The sequence below is a fragment of the Falco cherrug genome, chromosome 2, assembly GCF_023634085.1.
Source record: "Falco cherrug isolate bFalChe1 chromosome 2, bFalChe1.pri, whole genome shotgun sequence".
In the NCBI taxonomy this organism is placed as follows: domain Eukaryota; kingdom Metazoa; phylum Chordata; class Aves; order Falconiformes; family Falconidae; genus Falco; species Falco cherrug.
Genome location: NC_073698.1, coordinates 57,148,899 through 57,162,906, shown reverse-complemented (window position 1 = coordinate 57,162,906; position 14,008 = coordinate 57,148,899). Strand labels below are relative to the sequence as shown.

The following is a 14,008-nucleotide window of genomic DNA, read 5'->3' as shown; positions in this document are numbered from 1 at the left end:
CCTCAGGAAGCAGCACTGCCTGGCAGCCCCCTGGTGGGCTGGGGCACCGGGAGAAGTGGGAGCTCCCCCTGGGGCGGCAGGGCAAGGCCCATCCTGCCACCTGGGCCGGGAGAAAGGCAGCCAGCGGGCACCTGAGCAGTCCCAGCTGAGGCCTGGTCAGGACATGTGCCTGGCTCAGGGGATGGCCAGGGCCATTCTGTGGGGAGGGGGAGACCAGCACTGCTGGGCCATTGCTGGGGCAGGGGCTGACATGGGGTCCTGGGCCATGGGCGGCCAGGCCCTTGGGGCCCCAGCATACAGACGGAAAGCAAGCACCCCTGGCCTGACAGGCTAGCCAGGGCTACCAGATGGAGAGGGCACAGGTGAGGAGGGATGAGCTCCAAGCTATCTCCCAGCACCAACAGGGACAAGGCCTGAGATGCCACCTGGGCTCTCACAGGCCAGACACAGCTGCCTCTGCAGCCCACAGCAAACCAAGCCCAACATTCTCTGGTTCGCACTGAAAGAAAATGGCAACAATTTGGTGGTTTTTAATTTAAAGTCACTTATATTTGTGTCAGAGCTAAGGGACAACCTGTTCCCCAGGCCCTGATCCAGTAAGGCTGGTCCCCAACACCAGAGGCCTCTGCATCTTTCGGAGCTACACACGCGGCCGCATTTCTGCACAACACATTAGCACATGCAGCACGCCAGCCTTTAAGAACACCTGTGATATCAATACTATACTACATAATTATTTAAACATGTAGTAAAATAGGTCTTGCATATGTAAGGAAACACTGTATATTAAATACGCCCCCCTCCTGTCAAAGTTGACAATGTTTTATGACTAATTTAAGATAATGCATTTAAAAGACGCAGTTTGCTGCACAAACTGAACGTACCCATGGACAGCTCAGTTTTTAACCGTTCAACATCTTTCTCAGCTAACAGCAAGTCAAAGGACAAACTTTCTCGACTGTTAATGATGAGAAAAACTAACCACCACTGTCCTGCCTCAAGACATCCACTCTTCCAGCTGGCCACGAACCAAGCGGAAATTCCAGATTGGGAGGCAATTATTTATATATCTGCCTCCTTCCAACCTCCCCCCCACCCCCCACCCCCAGCCTTAAATTTGCTTCTGACTAAGTAAGAATGAATCCTGCCTGGAACACTTTAAACACTGCTATACCTCTACACTAAGGTCAATATCAATTTTTGCTTCAGACAGACTTGTGAGATTTTTTTGTCTGTATTATTTACTAGCAAATTTAATTTTATTGTGCTTGAGAGAAAACAATTCTCCAGTTTTGGGGTGTGGGTTTTTTTTAAACACACCACTGCACTTAAACTAGAAGTCACATTCCTATCTAGTACAACCTGCCGTTGCAAGTTTAATTAAAATTCTTCCATCTTTAAAAAGGTATTTTTTTGCTAACCATTGGGAAAAAAAAATAAAAATAAAACAAATTCACAAGTACAAGAAAAATGCCATTTACTTTAGGCTCTGGCTCGCTTCTCCAAAGAAAAGGATCTCACTAACAAGCATTCGCTATCACATTTTTCCCCTCAAGTCTTCTTGTGGAGAAACAACAAGAGAAAAACTCGTGGAGAAAAACTCACATAATCTACTGACTAGATCTTACACTTTTGAACTGAAATAAATGCTCCTTCTTGTGTAATGGACTACAAGAGACTTGGGGGGCGGGGGGGGAATATCTCCTCTTAATTCATTTCCCTTGTTGATGCAGAACAATTCTTCATTTCATGCAGAAAATGTTTCTCCAAGTGATCCAACTTCAGATCAGAACAAAGTATCATCTCTTCATACAGCTCTTAAGAAAGGCTTCAGTATGTGCAGTAACATTTGAAACAAATGTTACTTATCCAACAGTGGGTATGTTCCAACATAGGTTTTAAAAATATCTAATTCGGGTTTTAATTTGAAAATACCTCTTTTTGCCTGATGCTTTTGCAAAAGAGGACTGAAATGCAATTAAGTGATCTATACGTAACATCAGGACGCCGTAAGTCACTGCTGTAAAATGTAACTATCGCAGTTGAATCCCTGAAGAGCTATAACATACAATGTGCAGACAACAAGAGAGGCCTCTTATAAAGCATGCAGTATATCTTACTTGCATTGAGCAGAGCTCCCAGAGGAATCCTCAGAGACAAAGCCACAGCTCAGGCAGGCAGCCATTAAGTGAATCTAAATAATCAAGAGCTGTGATCTGAACAGGAGATAACAGGTGAGCAGTGCCAGACTACTCTAAATCAGCATTTTTCAAGGGACGGGCAACAGAGGATGGAAGTTGCCCTCTGTGCTCAGCCCAGCAAAGCCCTGTGAATGCTTACAGAGCAAACAGACCTGGATGAATGATTTCCTGAGGCTGTATGATCAAGTTGGACAAGACGTGGCCCGTCAACAAGAGAGCCTGCCCAAAGGACAAGGGTCAGACCTGGCAGCAGCTGTAGGGACTTGGCAGACGTGAGGCAGGAGCTAACAGAGACACAAACTTGAAAATACCACCCTGGATCTGAAAAGGAAGCTCTTAAAAATGTCAGAGACAGAGAATGCTTTGCAGCTACCCGGTGACACCAGTCATCTCAACTAACGAATTACTTCTATGAAGAAAGGTGGGTGGTTTCTCAGTTGGGAGTTGTTTGTTTTGTTTTTCTTGTTATCTGAGGCAAATGCACGTGTAGAGTCATATATTTTGGACAATCCACAGACTATGACAATTTCCCCATGTTTCTATATGCTTTCACCACAGGGCAGGGCCCACAGATACTTTCACTTCTTTTACAGATCAGAGCTTTGCTCTAATACATGCAGAATGTCACTGCAAATTTCATCCTCCTCCCTGAGACCATCCAACCTACTAGGCATAATCTGTGCCACAATTACTGTGTCTGCAGCTGGTAAATATATTCAACCAACTCTACTTGCTAGAAAAATTATCATGATAACCCAAACAGCTTTGTCTTGGAGCACCATTGCCATTCTTTTTCCTTCAGTGGGCAACAACTCAGTTGTGCTCCTGTTAGCCTCAACAGTGCTTCAGTACTCAGCTGTCAGTTTTTGTAGGCTAACACTACATGCAAAGGTCTTTCTAGTTTTTCAAGATGGGACCTACTGTCTTAGAATAAGTCAAAACCTGAAGCTAGATAAAGAAGTATAAAGAATTTAAGGGAAATGGAACAAACTGGCAATATATATATATCATTTGAAGATTCACTTTCAGTGAACTCAAGTCAAGAAAGACTTAAATATAGACAGAATAAGGGCCCTGCAGAAAGACTACATTATGCATATGCGTTTTGAATGGAATGGAAGAAGAAAAGCTAATAAATGGGTAGGAATATGCAAAATGGTGAGAATGGGACTAAAGAAAGCCTGCAAGTTCTGCGGAAAAAAATGATGGTAAACAGGTAACAGAACCTGCTTATTGTATTTTTTTTTGTCTGATCTCTGAAAATGAAATGTTCTGTAAGACAAGGCAGCAGACACAGCAAGGAAGCAGATATATAAAGGCAGCAGGTGCAGCAAGGAGTTACTAGCAACTTGCTCTTTCTCATCTATACTGCTAGCATTTGGTTCTCCTAAAAACACACAAACCACGAAAACACTCACACTAACACACACATTTAGGACAAAAGATGACTTTTTCCTTGTCAAGAAGGAGTTGTAACATCCTTAGATCTGGCCTTTAAACATTCCCTGACTGAGAGCAATTTGCTCAGTTTTGTCACCCTGTCCTCTGGTAAAATAAGTCACATGCAAACAAGAACATAATGCTGAGTAATCAAAGCTTTTAGGGTTGTGCACAGTCCTTTCCTTTCCATGATAACCTATACCTTTTGCTTTTATCTCTATATTCTGTTTATTTCTTTATCGCTTCCTGATATGCTATAGGCTACTTCTTCCTCTTTTCGTGACTAGGTATAACAAAAGCAGCTGCTGGAAGCCTATTACCTAATTATCTTGTTAGATCCTGCAAGAACTGTGGTGCTCATATAAGCAGATCACACAGATTTTGGCCTCTCAGGTATTTCTTATCTAGCACACAAAACATATTGTCACACATTCTCTAAATGTGCCAAGTGTTTAAGCGAGTTGTCAGAAAAGCTTTTTCTCTCACTGTCATCACTTGGGTTGGTTTCAGCCAGAAGTACCTCCCAGTTTAGCAGGAGCTGTAGGGTTAGAGTGCCTCACCAGATCAGGGCCAGGATGCAGCCCTGTGTCTCAGCAGCTCTTCCATGTGTTGGTGGCCACTGATGAAACCGGGATAAAATTACCGGTTTCCAGTGTTGGAACTGACAAGGCATACCCATTTCTACTGGTGGTCACATGTTCCTGTGCCTTTAGCTTAGGTTCTTGCTCTGAGCCTCAAGAGCCAGAATATAACTGGATCACCATCTTTGTATTACTGACTTTTTTGAAAAGCACATCTGAAATTGGTCACTGAATATCTATCAGAAGAATTATAAGGTACAGGAAAACTACACCCAGCACACGGTGGAGATGCCCCTGCATGCATGGACAGAAAACAGAGAAGAACTCCATGTAGAAGAGTTGTCATTCAGAAAAGACTTCTTATAGTCATCCCAGGGAGGTCTGCCCCTGAAATGCTGACAACTCAGGCAGCATGAATATACACTTGAATATAATATGAAAATAAGTTTAAAACCTCAGGGTCATTACCAGGTCAGCCTGCTCTCCCATTTGCTCTGCTAACTCCAGCTTGCTTTGCCATGCTGATATTCTTTGAATTACCGAACTAGATGAAGCTGACCAACAGTGTATGGTAGTTGAAAGAAATAAAGCGTATCATATTTAAACTCTAAAAGTGCTAGGTTCTGGATTTTTTTGAAAGCAAATCCAAAGATAGTTTGAAAAACTCTGAAGGCATTCTATCAACTTTTAAAACTCCAACCAGCAATTTATATTCTCTCCAGGAGGAAGAACTTGGAAACAGCAAGGTGGGTTTTTTTCAGAAAACAATACAATGTGCTATTATTTTCTCCCTTCCATGTACCTCACCTACTTTCCAATGCAAAAGAACAAGCTTCAAATTCTTAAAATGGATCTATTCAACTTTTACATTTATCTTGATTCTATTCTTAATTTTCAGAAATACTTGTGAAACATCCCAATACAAATTCTGAATTGAAGAGATCCTTGTTGCAGATGATAATAAAAACAACACTTTCAAACTATACTACTCATGAAATAGAGGCTATTCTTAACTACTGTACTATATATAAGCTAACCTATATTTCAATGCAGCCTTTGTGTCCAGTCTGCCTGCTTGTAATAGGCTAGAAAAGCAGCACACAGTTGAAAGCATGATCCAGTATGGCAAATCCTATCAACAGTCAATCCATTTCAATGCCCTGCCTCTGATGTGACCCTGCAGAGAAGAGCAAAGTCTTTAGTCATCTCCCAGCTTATGATCTACCAAGCTTGGGGTCCAAGAAAACACATGTTTCTTCTCAGCCTCCTTAACACAACTACTTTATACCCTGGTTTATTTTGATTAATTTTTGATTTTTATTACAATTACCTTAGCATGCATAGCTTTTAATATGGTAAAAAATTACCTAGCTCTTAAGAAATAAGCAGAAGTATTTGATTCCATATCTTCCTGTAGCAGCAAGTACTGTAATGGAAAAAATACAATTAATTTTGTCAGCTGAACTTTTGATTACCTTAAGGACTTTTTTAAAGCCTAGAATGGAGGGTAAAGATTTCGAAAATTGTATTAAATGTAAGTAGCAGGTTTGATAGCTTCAAAACTTCTTGGTTATACTGCACTGCTCTCCTAACTCCGCTCCAGTGTCACGGCTGCAGAAACCAGCATGAAAAAAATGCAAAGGTATACAATACATAAGAGGCATTTGATAAAAGAAATGCAAATCACTTCTAGATATATATTTTTTTCAGCTCTGAGGATAGCTGTGGCCTTCAAATACAAATTCTGGGTCAAATTACAGTTTAGGTAAATGCACTGACAGAAATTCAGTGCAATGGATTTGATGCATATCAAATATTGGAAATACACAAGGCTCCTTTGTGAAGCAAGTAACAATGGTATGCTTAGACAATTAATTAGTGAGGAAATGTCAAGCTAAGACCATGAAACTTACATACTTGTCATCCTTGTTTCTGCTCATTTTTGTGTTAATTGCTACCGTTTACAGCCTACATACATTGCTAACGCGACATTAAGCTTTGTAGCAAATGCACTGCTGCTATCGGTACATACTTCGCACTTGGTTCTCAGTGTGTCTTTAAATACCATTTTCTGCCCATGAGCCTACAAGTCAGTACACACATCTATTATTATACGGAACTACCAATGTATTTGCACGTAACTGCATTTATCCTCTTGTAGTAATATTTATCTGACAAAAATATGAAAAATGTTTAAGTTCTATATGTAATCAAGCAGCCCAGGAAATGTTCAGCATACTCAATTTCCTTTAAAAAATAAAGTTGGTACACTGGTAATCAGTCAATGAACTCTCAAACAGGCATTTAAAAATAAGTTTTGGTTAACTGAGTTTTCACAAGTAAATGATGGGAGAAATTATATTATTAATACAATGTGGATTTTTTGAATACCTGCTGGCAAGGAAAGTGTTTTGAAAATGGCACAAGGCAAAAGCAAAATCCCAGCCTCACCTCTTCAGGTTAAACTATCTTCTACATTGAAAAAGCCATTTTTGTGGAGCTGAAGTACATCTGACATAGGCATGCACGAACCCAGTTTTCATATGGGATGTTCTGATTTAACACTTTGTCAGATCTTCCTCTTTCCTTTCCTCCACAGTAATCTTCCTTTCCTATCTGATGTCCTCATTCCTTTTGCTAACATTCAGTATCATCAAGAACTACAGTGTGACTGTACTTGAAAATGACTGTCAGGAACAATTTTCATGGTTGAAGCATGGGTTTCTCTGGGCTTAAAGCCATGAATGGGATAGAACTGAAAGCCCAGCATGGTATATTTTTAAGATATTAGAAAGAAGGAACAAAACCAGTAAGAAATCAATTAACAAACATTTTCTGCTCTTCTCCTTCTCTGTTCCACATCTGAGCTCTTCATCCACACAGGCAATGAGTATCTCAGCCTCTTCCCTCACCAGGTGCTGCCTGCCCTTCATACCACGGGGTTCTGCCAGTCTACTGACTACAGCAGAATGGGGGACTGCAGCACGCAGATGCAGAAGTGCTGCTCTACCCAAAACACAGCACCATGACAACTGCCTGACCCTGTAACACCCCACACATAGCCTCACCCCAAACTATGCTGTTCAGTGCCTGCACCTCCCTTCCTTTCCACTGGAAAAACAGCCAGCCACTTCCAGGGTAGGCAGCTGCAGATGTTTTTCTGGGTCAGGGTGGTGCCTTCCAAAGCTCTTCCAGCTTAACCCCACACCTCTCTCCTCTCTGCTCTTGCTGCTTTCCTGGGCATGTCAGTAACAACCTCCAGGCCCATCAGAAGGACAATTAGATGTTCTACCTGAGAAGGCAACAAGGAAACAAGGAGGAAAAGGCCTTCTAAACACAGTTATCTTCCAAGAATAGTTCACTCAATGAGTCAGGCTATGCAATGGCAGAACAAACTCCCAGTACTGAGAGGACAAGGACAGGACAAACCCCCACCTCCCAAGGCTGTTGGAGCCCACTTTTCACTAATTCTCAAGTTTTAACCTTGCAGATAGTCTCACCAACTTCACATACATGGCAGAAATTGTCTTACTGGGAAATCCATTCAGGGAAATGATTTGGCTAAAACAACAGGCTGACACACACACACCAAAAAAAGGGGGGTGGGGGGTGGGGTTTTGGGGAAGAGGGGCATTATTGTTGGGCTGGATTATATCCTGATCACAACAGAATAGGTAGCGACTCTAGGAACTGGCATAGCAAAAATATAGCTCCTCACATACTTTCACTACCAAAAAGGAGAAGCTTTTCTCTAAGACAAGCTCACAAATGACAAATCTTTACTGTAGACAGATCTGTACAGCAGATTGATTTGTTAATATTTTAAAGAATCTGTGTTTCTACACGAGGAACACATAAAGGTCAATTAGGATAAATATCCCAAATGTGGTTGCAGAAATAAGCAGTAAAATAAAAGAACTATAAAAACTCCCAGCTCCTGAAACTATACATGCATTGAATTTTACTACTGCATTTCGGTGATACAACAGGGCAATGCAGAATCAACTGTAGGTCAAAAAACATGACCTCATTTTCTGCATTCCAGCTGACTACTGCATGATCTTTAAGTCTAAGTTTCTGTTACAAATTATCCAGCCCTCTTTGAGTTGAATGGATACACAAGCCGACTTAAGGCTTATAAGCAAGGGTTTTTGATTTGGATTCTGAAAATTGAAGGGGTAATCAGCTTTAAAGAAAAGAAACTGAAACCTAGTTTTGTCTTGCTGTTCTTGTTTGTTGTAACCAAAATCTGTGTTTTTCTGTTCTCCCAGAAATTACTTCTGTAAAGTAAAACAAAATTTGCCAAACCAGATTAAAACACGGAGTGTCTAACTGCCATGGAAACTTCTCTGCAAGCTTATCTGTAACTAGACAAGATAAATGCATACCTGCTTTATACAGGAGAAGGGGACAGAAAAATACAATGTAACACTCTAGTCCTGTGTTTTGCTTTTTGTTTACAAGTATTCATGTAACTAGAAGGCAGTGCAAAGCCCAAGGAAGCCTTTGGAGATTTAAGGCTGAACAGATTTTGCTGGTAACAGAGCTTATGAAACAGAGTATCACAGCTGACAGCCGTTTCAACAAAACTCACGTCCTGTATTTTACGATGAGCACAATTGCAGAGCCCATGTGATGATTCCTGGTGCTAATCCTCCCTTCATCGGAGCGCACAGAACTTAAAAAAATTGTTTTCCCATGTAGAGGAAGCGTTCTTCCTTTAATAACTATCACAGATACCGATTATCTAGACATTGAGCTTCTCAAGAACTGTTTAAACACCGAAGAAAAGAATGCAAACTCCTTCTAAAAAATTAAAATCTCTGCTTTATTTCAGTATTAGCTTTAGACACTGAAACCAGAGAACTGTCTTCTGGCAGTAAACTGTATTGGCACAACCTTTGCTAGGAAAAATTTCTTAAAAATCATCACTAGGTGTGGTGTCTTTGAGAGCTATGAGCTTAGCTCAGAGCTTGTTTCCACAATCACATTACCATTCATAACCAAAATCCTGGGTCTCATTTCATTCCTTTTTTCCAGTTTCCCACCGAGTAATAAATCCTAACTTCATTTATATAGGGGCTAAGGAGAAACAAAGCCCAACTTGTCTCTGAAGGACTTTGAGATCATTTCTTTTTTAGGTGCAAATTCTCCATATGAAAGCCTGTGTGCCCTGTCCAAGAGCCCTCTCCCAACTTGAAGAATAAGCTATATGTTTTTACAGGCTTTCAGGAATATGAATAGCGTCTATACAATAGCTTCCCTTGTTAAAGGCAAGCAGTTTTCAGAGCAATAAAACTGATGCTTTGCATTCTTGCTACACACTCACACATTCTCCTCACCACAGCAATATGGGGTCCCTGTCCATAATCTACACACATCTCCCCAACTGTAACAATCCACAGCCCATGTTTCCCAACCTAAATACTTTCAGTTTCCCCCCCAGCCACAGCAGCCTCAGATCTCGGTCATGTTTTCTCACTACCCCATGAGTGAGAAGCAGCACTGAGTCGTGGCTCAACTGGTTTCCCACCAAACTACACAACACAACTGCTGAGCTTATCTTACACCTTTTCCCTTAGATAGGGTAATTGTTTGTGTCTCCCCTGTACCAAACCAAAGCTATTGATGAAACTTGCCAGTGCTTAACAGCATTGAGAACCTCACTCTCTCCACCAAATTGGGATAGTTGATCATTGGCTTCAAAAAGCTCAGTGGAAGACAGGTGGATAGATACAGCCATCTCATAAACTTCAGTTCCTCAGGAAACCAGGCTAAAAATAGCTGATCTCAAAAACTCAGGGAACAAACTGAACTCAAATTAACATAGATACCAACTGGAATGTTAAAATATGTTGGCTCTTAAATATTGCTTAAAAAAAAAAAGGTGTCTCAAAGGGTCAAAATTAAAACAATATTTATATACAGCGAAAGAAGAGCATTAATTGACTTACAATGTCCACAACCAGAAATGGTTACAGTCTAGGGTGACATCAGTGCAGATGAGTGTAGGATGCAAGAAATGACATGTCTGAGCAGGGATGTTTAGCACGTCCCCTGCTCATTCCACAGATCATTAGCTCATCAGAGTGCATACAGAAAACATCCAGACTTCAACTCCTTTTAAACAAAAGTGGGTACTTTCTTGGGGTTTATCACTTGCTTTACAGATTTCCAAAAGGTTTTAGAATTTCTTTCAGTCCAAAATGTTAGAACCTATTAGCTTCAACAGTAACAAATTTTGGCCTAGATCCTTCAAAGAGTTATGAGTAAGGCTGAATTTATATTAAAACAAAACATCTTGCAGGCAAAGATAATTTCCGAGTTAGTATTTGTCAGACTTGGGGCTTGGTTTTCTTATTGTCAGTGGATGACTCCAAACAACCCTTGAAATTCACAGTGTGGGGAATACCAAACATATCCTACGCAAACTGATGTTCCTTCATGGTGATGTCTCATAGCAAAATTAGTATCTACTCCTTCCCAAACATCCTAATTTCATCTTCTCTACTAGCACAAAGTCAGATACCCTAGAATCCACACACCAAAATGTCCTTTCCTCCTATACTCTTATCTCAAGAATAAAATAAAGCAAGCCTTTGTGAAGTCTTTACAATCCTTTCCTCCAGGCACCTCAGGAATTCTGATGTTAATTCCCACCAAAATAATACAATAAGCACATTGGTCTAAGTCAAATAAAACACTAATAATACTAACTTTCTACCAAGATCAACAGGAAATTAGGACCTTAAATACTTCTATTTTAGTCATTTACATCCAGCCCATCAGGTATCAATAAGTATCCCGATCTAGACTGGCTGGAAGTTTCTCAGACCTGGAGCGTTCTGGATTAAAACAAGCAGCTCAGGCTTGGTTCTGACTCTAGAAATGTAGTGTTTCCCAACATTTTTCTTTGCAAAACTTCCATTCTACTCAAATATCTAGATAACCAAGAGTGAGAATTGCACACAAGTGAAAATCTAGTATTACTGCCTAAGACTTCATAGATTCAGAGAAAAATAACGTTAGGGTGGATTAAGAAGAATCCTATTTCACATTAAAAGCAGGCTCCCATGAGAAAAAATATGCCTTTTCTCATCTTTTTCAGATTCAGGTCCACTGAATGTCAACTTATTATCTAGAATTAATTTTCACAGGTTAGATGGTGAAAGCAGGATCAATCCAACTTCACAGAGGGAGGGGAAAAAGTGGCAAAGAAGAAATTTCTTAATTCTGCTATACTCCCCCACTGAAGTTAAGTCACAATGAAAATCGACAGAAGCTTGGTTTGCAGGGCCTTCAGCAAAGGAAGCACTGTAGGGCCTTTGTGCCTGTTGAAAAGGAACAGCAATAATAACTCAAGTGATTGTGTCCTGGAGAACTGTAACACTGAATTCTTCCAAAGAGAATAATTTACAGGAGAAAAAGAAGAAAAAGACACCATCCATGCAAAAGGAAAAAACTGACTTGGAACAGCATTTGGCACAGTTTAAACAATAGAAAACAACAAAGAAACTGTATGAAATTGAAGACGACACTGGAGAAAACCATTCATTTTTATCTAAATACATTCAACACGTGGGAAAATCTTTATTAAACTATAAGCCACAGAAACATGTGTTTTGATTTAGTTTGTACTGCAGCACACAAACATGAAAGACCATTGCCTGTATTTTCCCCCAGGGCTTCTTTAGGTGAAAGGAGTGTTGTTTATAACATTTGTGCTACAATCCGAAAATTAAAAAATAACTTAGGTTGGATGGAAACTCTGAAGATCATCTGGTTCAGCCTCCCTCCCACCCCATTAAAGCAAGGCCAACTTCAAAGTTAGATCCAGTTTCAGAGTTTGGTTGGGCTCCTTGGGGCCCTGTTCAATTAAAGCTTTAAGTATCTCCTCCAAGGATGAGATACCACAGCCTCCCTGGGTAACTTGTTCTAGTGTTTGACCACCTTCATGGGGAAGAAGCTTTTTCTCTGTCACAGTGAAGCATCGCTGGCTCATGTTCAACTTGTTGTCCACCAGGGCCTTTTCTGCAAAAGTGCTTTCCCTTCAGTCCATCCCCAGGCTCCCTTTGCCCATTTCTTCAGCTTGTCAAGGTCCATCTAAATGGCAGCACAAGCAACTGCTGTATTAATCACTAGTCCCAATTCTGAATTGGCTGCAGACTTGTAAAAGGCATGTCATGCCCCATCATCCAGGTCATTAAAACGGTACAATAGTATTGGTCTCAGTGTCAAATAGCGACTTGCCTCTAGCTGAACTTTGTGATGCTGATCTTTGAGCACTTTTGAGTACCAGCAGCTCAGATGGGTTTCAGTCTACCCTACCATCTACTTACCTAACTTCTACTCCACCAGTATCTATGAGAATGTTATGGGGGACAGCATCAAAAGCTTTGCTAAAGTTGAGACAAACAACATCCGCTACTTTCCCCTTATCCACCATGCCAGTCATCTTATTGCAGAAGGCTACCAGGTTGATCAAGACTAATTTCTCTTTTATAAATCCATGCTGACTACTCTGAATCACCTTCTTGTCCTACATCTGTTCAAAATGGTTTCCAGGATTATTTGCTCCATCATCTTCCTAGGAATCTAGATGAGGCTGATCAGCTTGCAGTACCCCAGATCTTCCTTCTAACTCTTCTCAAAGCTAGGAGAGACATTTGCTTTCTTCCAGTCCTCAGAGGCCTCCCCTGATCACCGCAACCTTTCAAGACTGGCTTTGCAAAGGTACTGGCCAGCTCCCTCAGCACCCATGCATGCACCCCATCAGGTCCCATGGACTTGTTATGTCCAGCTTGTTTAAATGTTCTCTAACTTGATTCTCCTCCAGTGAGGGTATATCTTCCTTGCCCCAGATTTTTTCACTGGTTTAGGGGGGCCTCATGGACTTCCCAAAGGCAAGTCTTAAACCAGTGAAGACTGAAGTGAAGAAATCACTAATTCATTCAGCCTTCCCCCTGTCCATTGTGATCAAGCCTCCGTTCCCGTTCAGTGGCAGACCCGTATTTTCCCCAGTTTTCCTTTTGTTGCTGATATACCTGGACAAGCACTTCTTGTTGCCCTTCATGTACCTTGACAGCTTCAATTCCATCTGGGCTTTGTCTTTCTTAACCCCATCCCTGCATACTTGGACCACATTTCTATACTCCTTCTGGGCCTGCTGAATCTGTCTCTGCTTCCAACTTTTGTGCGCTTCCTTTTTTATGTCTGAGTTTAGTCAGGAGTAACTTGTTCATCCATACAAGCTTCTTGCCACCTTTGCTTCATTTCCTGTATATTGGGATGGATTGTTTCCAATCAGGAGATCCTGATTTTTTCCAGAAAGAAAGCAACTGGATGTCCTCCTCCAAGCACAAGAATCACAGAAATATTGAATTGTTTAGGTTGGAAGGGACCTTAAAGAGCATCTAGTTCCAGTCCCCCTGCCATGGGCAAGGACACTTTCACTAGACCAGGGTGCTCAAAACCCCATCAAACCTAGTGCTGAACATTTCCAGGGATGGGGTATCCACAGCTTCCCTGGGCAATGGTCGATTCCCGTGTGTGGAAAATCAAACAAAGGCCCTACTAATTTGAAGACATTAAAAACACAATGTTTGCCTTCTACTGTACAACTGAATTTTTTGAAATATCTATTCAGATTTAGGACATTATCCAATGATTGTTTAAGGCAAAATCTACTTGGGCAGAAGGAACCATGAACTGCAGATTCTACTAATTTTGTTTGAGTAATGTGGGGTTTCTTGGTGGTGGTGTTTTAAATGCTGCACAGACCTTAAA

At 41.0% G+C, this 14,008-nt stretch overlaps 1 protein-coding gene and 1 long non-coding RNA gene across 7 annotated transcripts in view; one reads left to right on the top strand and one right to left on the bottom strand.

The window, feature by feature from the left end:
• Positions 1-14,008, bottom strand: part of FARP1 (FERM, ARH/RhoGEF and pleckstrin domain protein 1) — a 213,179-nt gene that overhangs the window by 126,497 nt on the left and 72,674 nt on the right. The window contains exon 1 of one of the 6 annotated variants that reach the window (XM_027812234.2): positions 2,121-2,167. The exons of the other annotated variants lie outside the window; for them this stretch is intronic. Coding sequence (XP_027668035.1) covers positions 2,121-2,126 — 6 coding nt within the window. The 5' untranslated portion in view covers positions 2,127-2,167. Of the gene's footprint in view, positions 1-2,120; positions 2,168-14,008 lie in introns of those variants that run through there. 6 annotated transcript variants of the gene reach the window in all.
• LOC114017192 (uncharacterized) lies at positions 2,272-8,658 on the top strand. The gene is made up of 2 exons (XR_003562094.2): positions 2,272-2,622; positions 8,494-8,658. It is a non-coding gene; the product is annotated as an uncharacterized LOC114017192 (long non-coding RNA).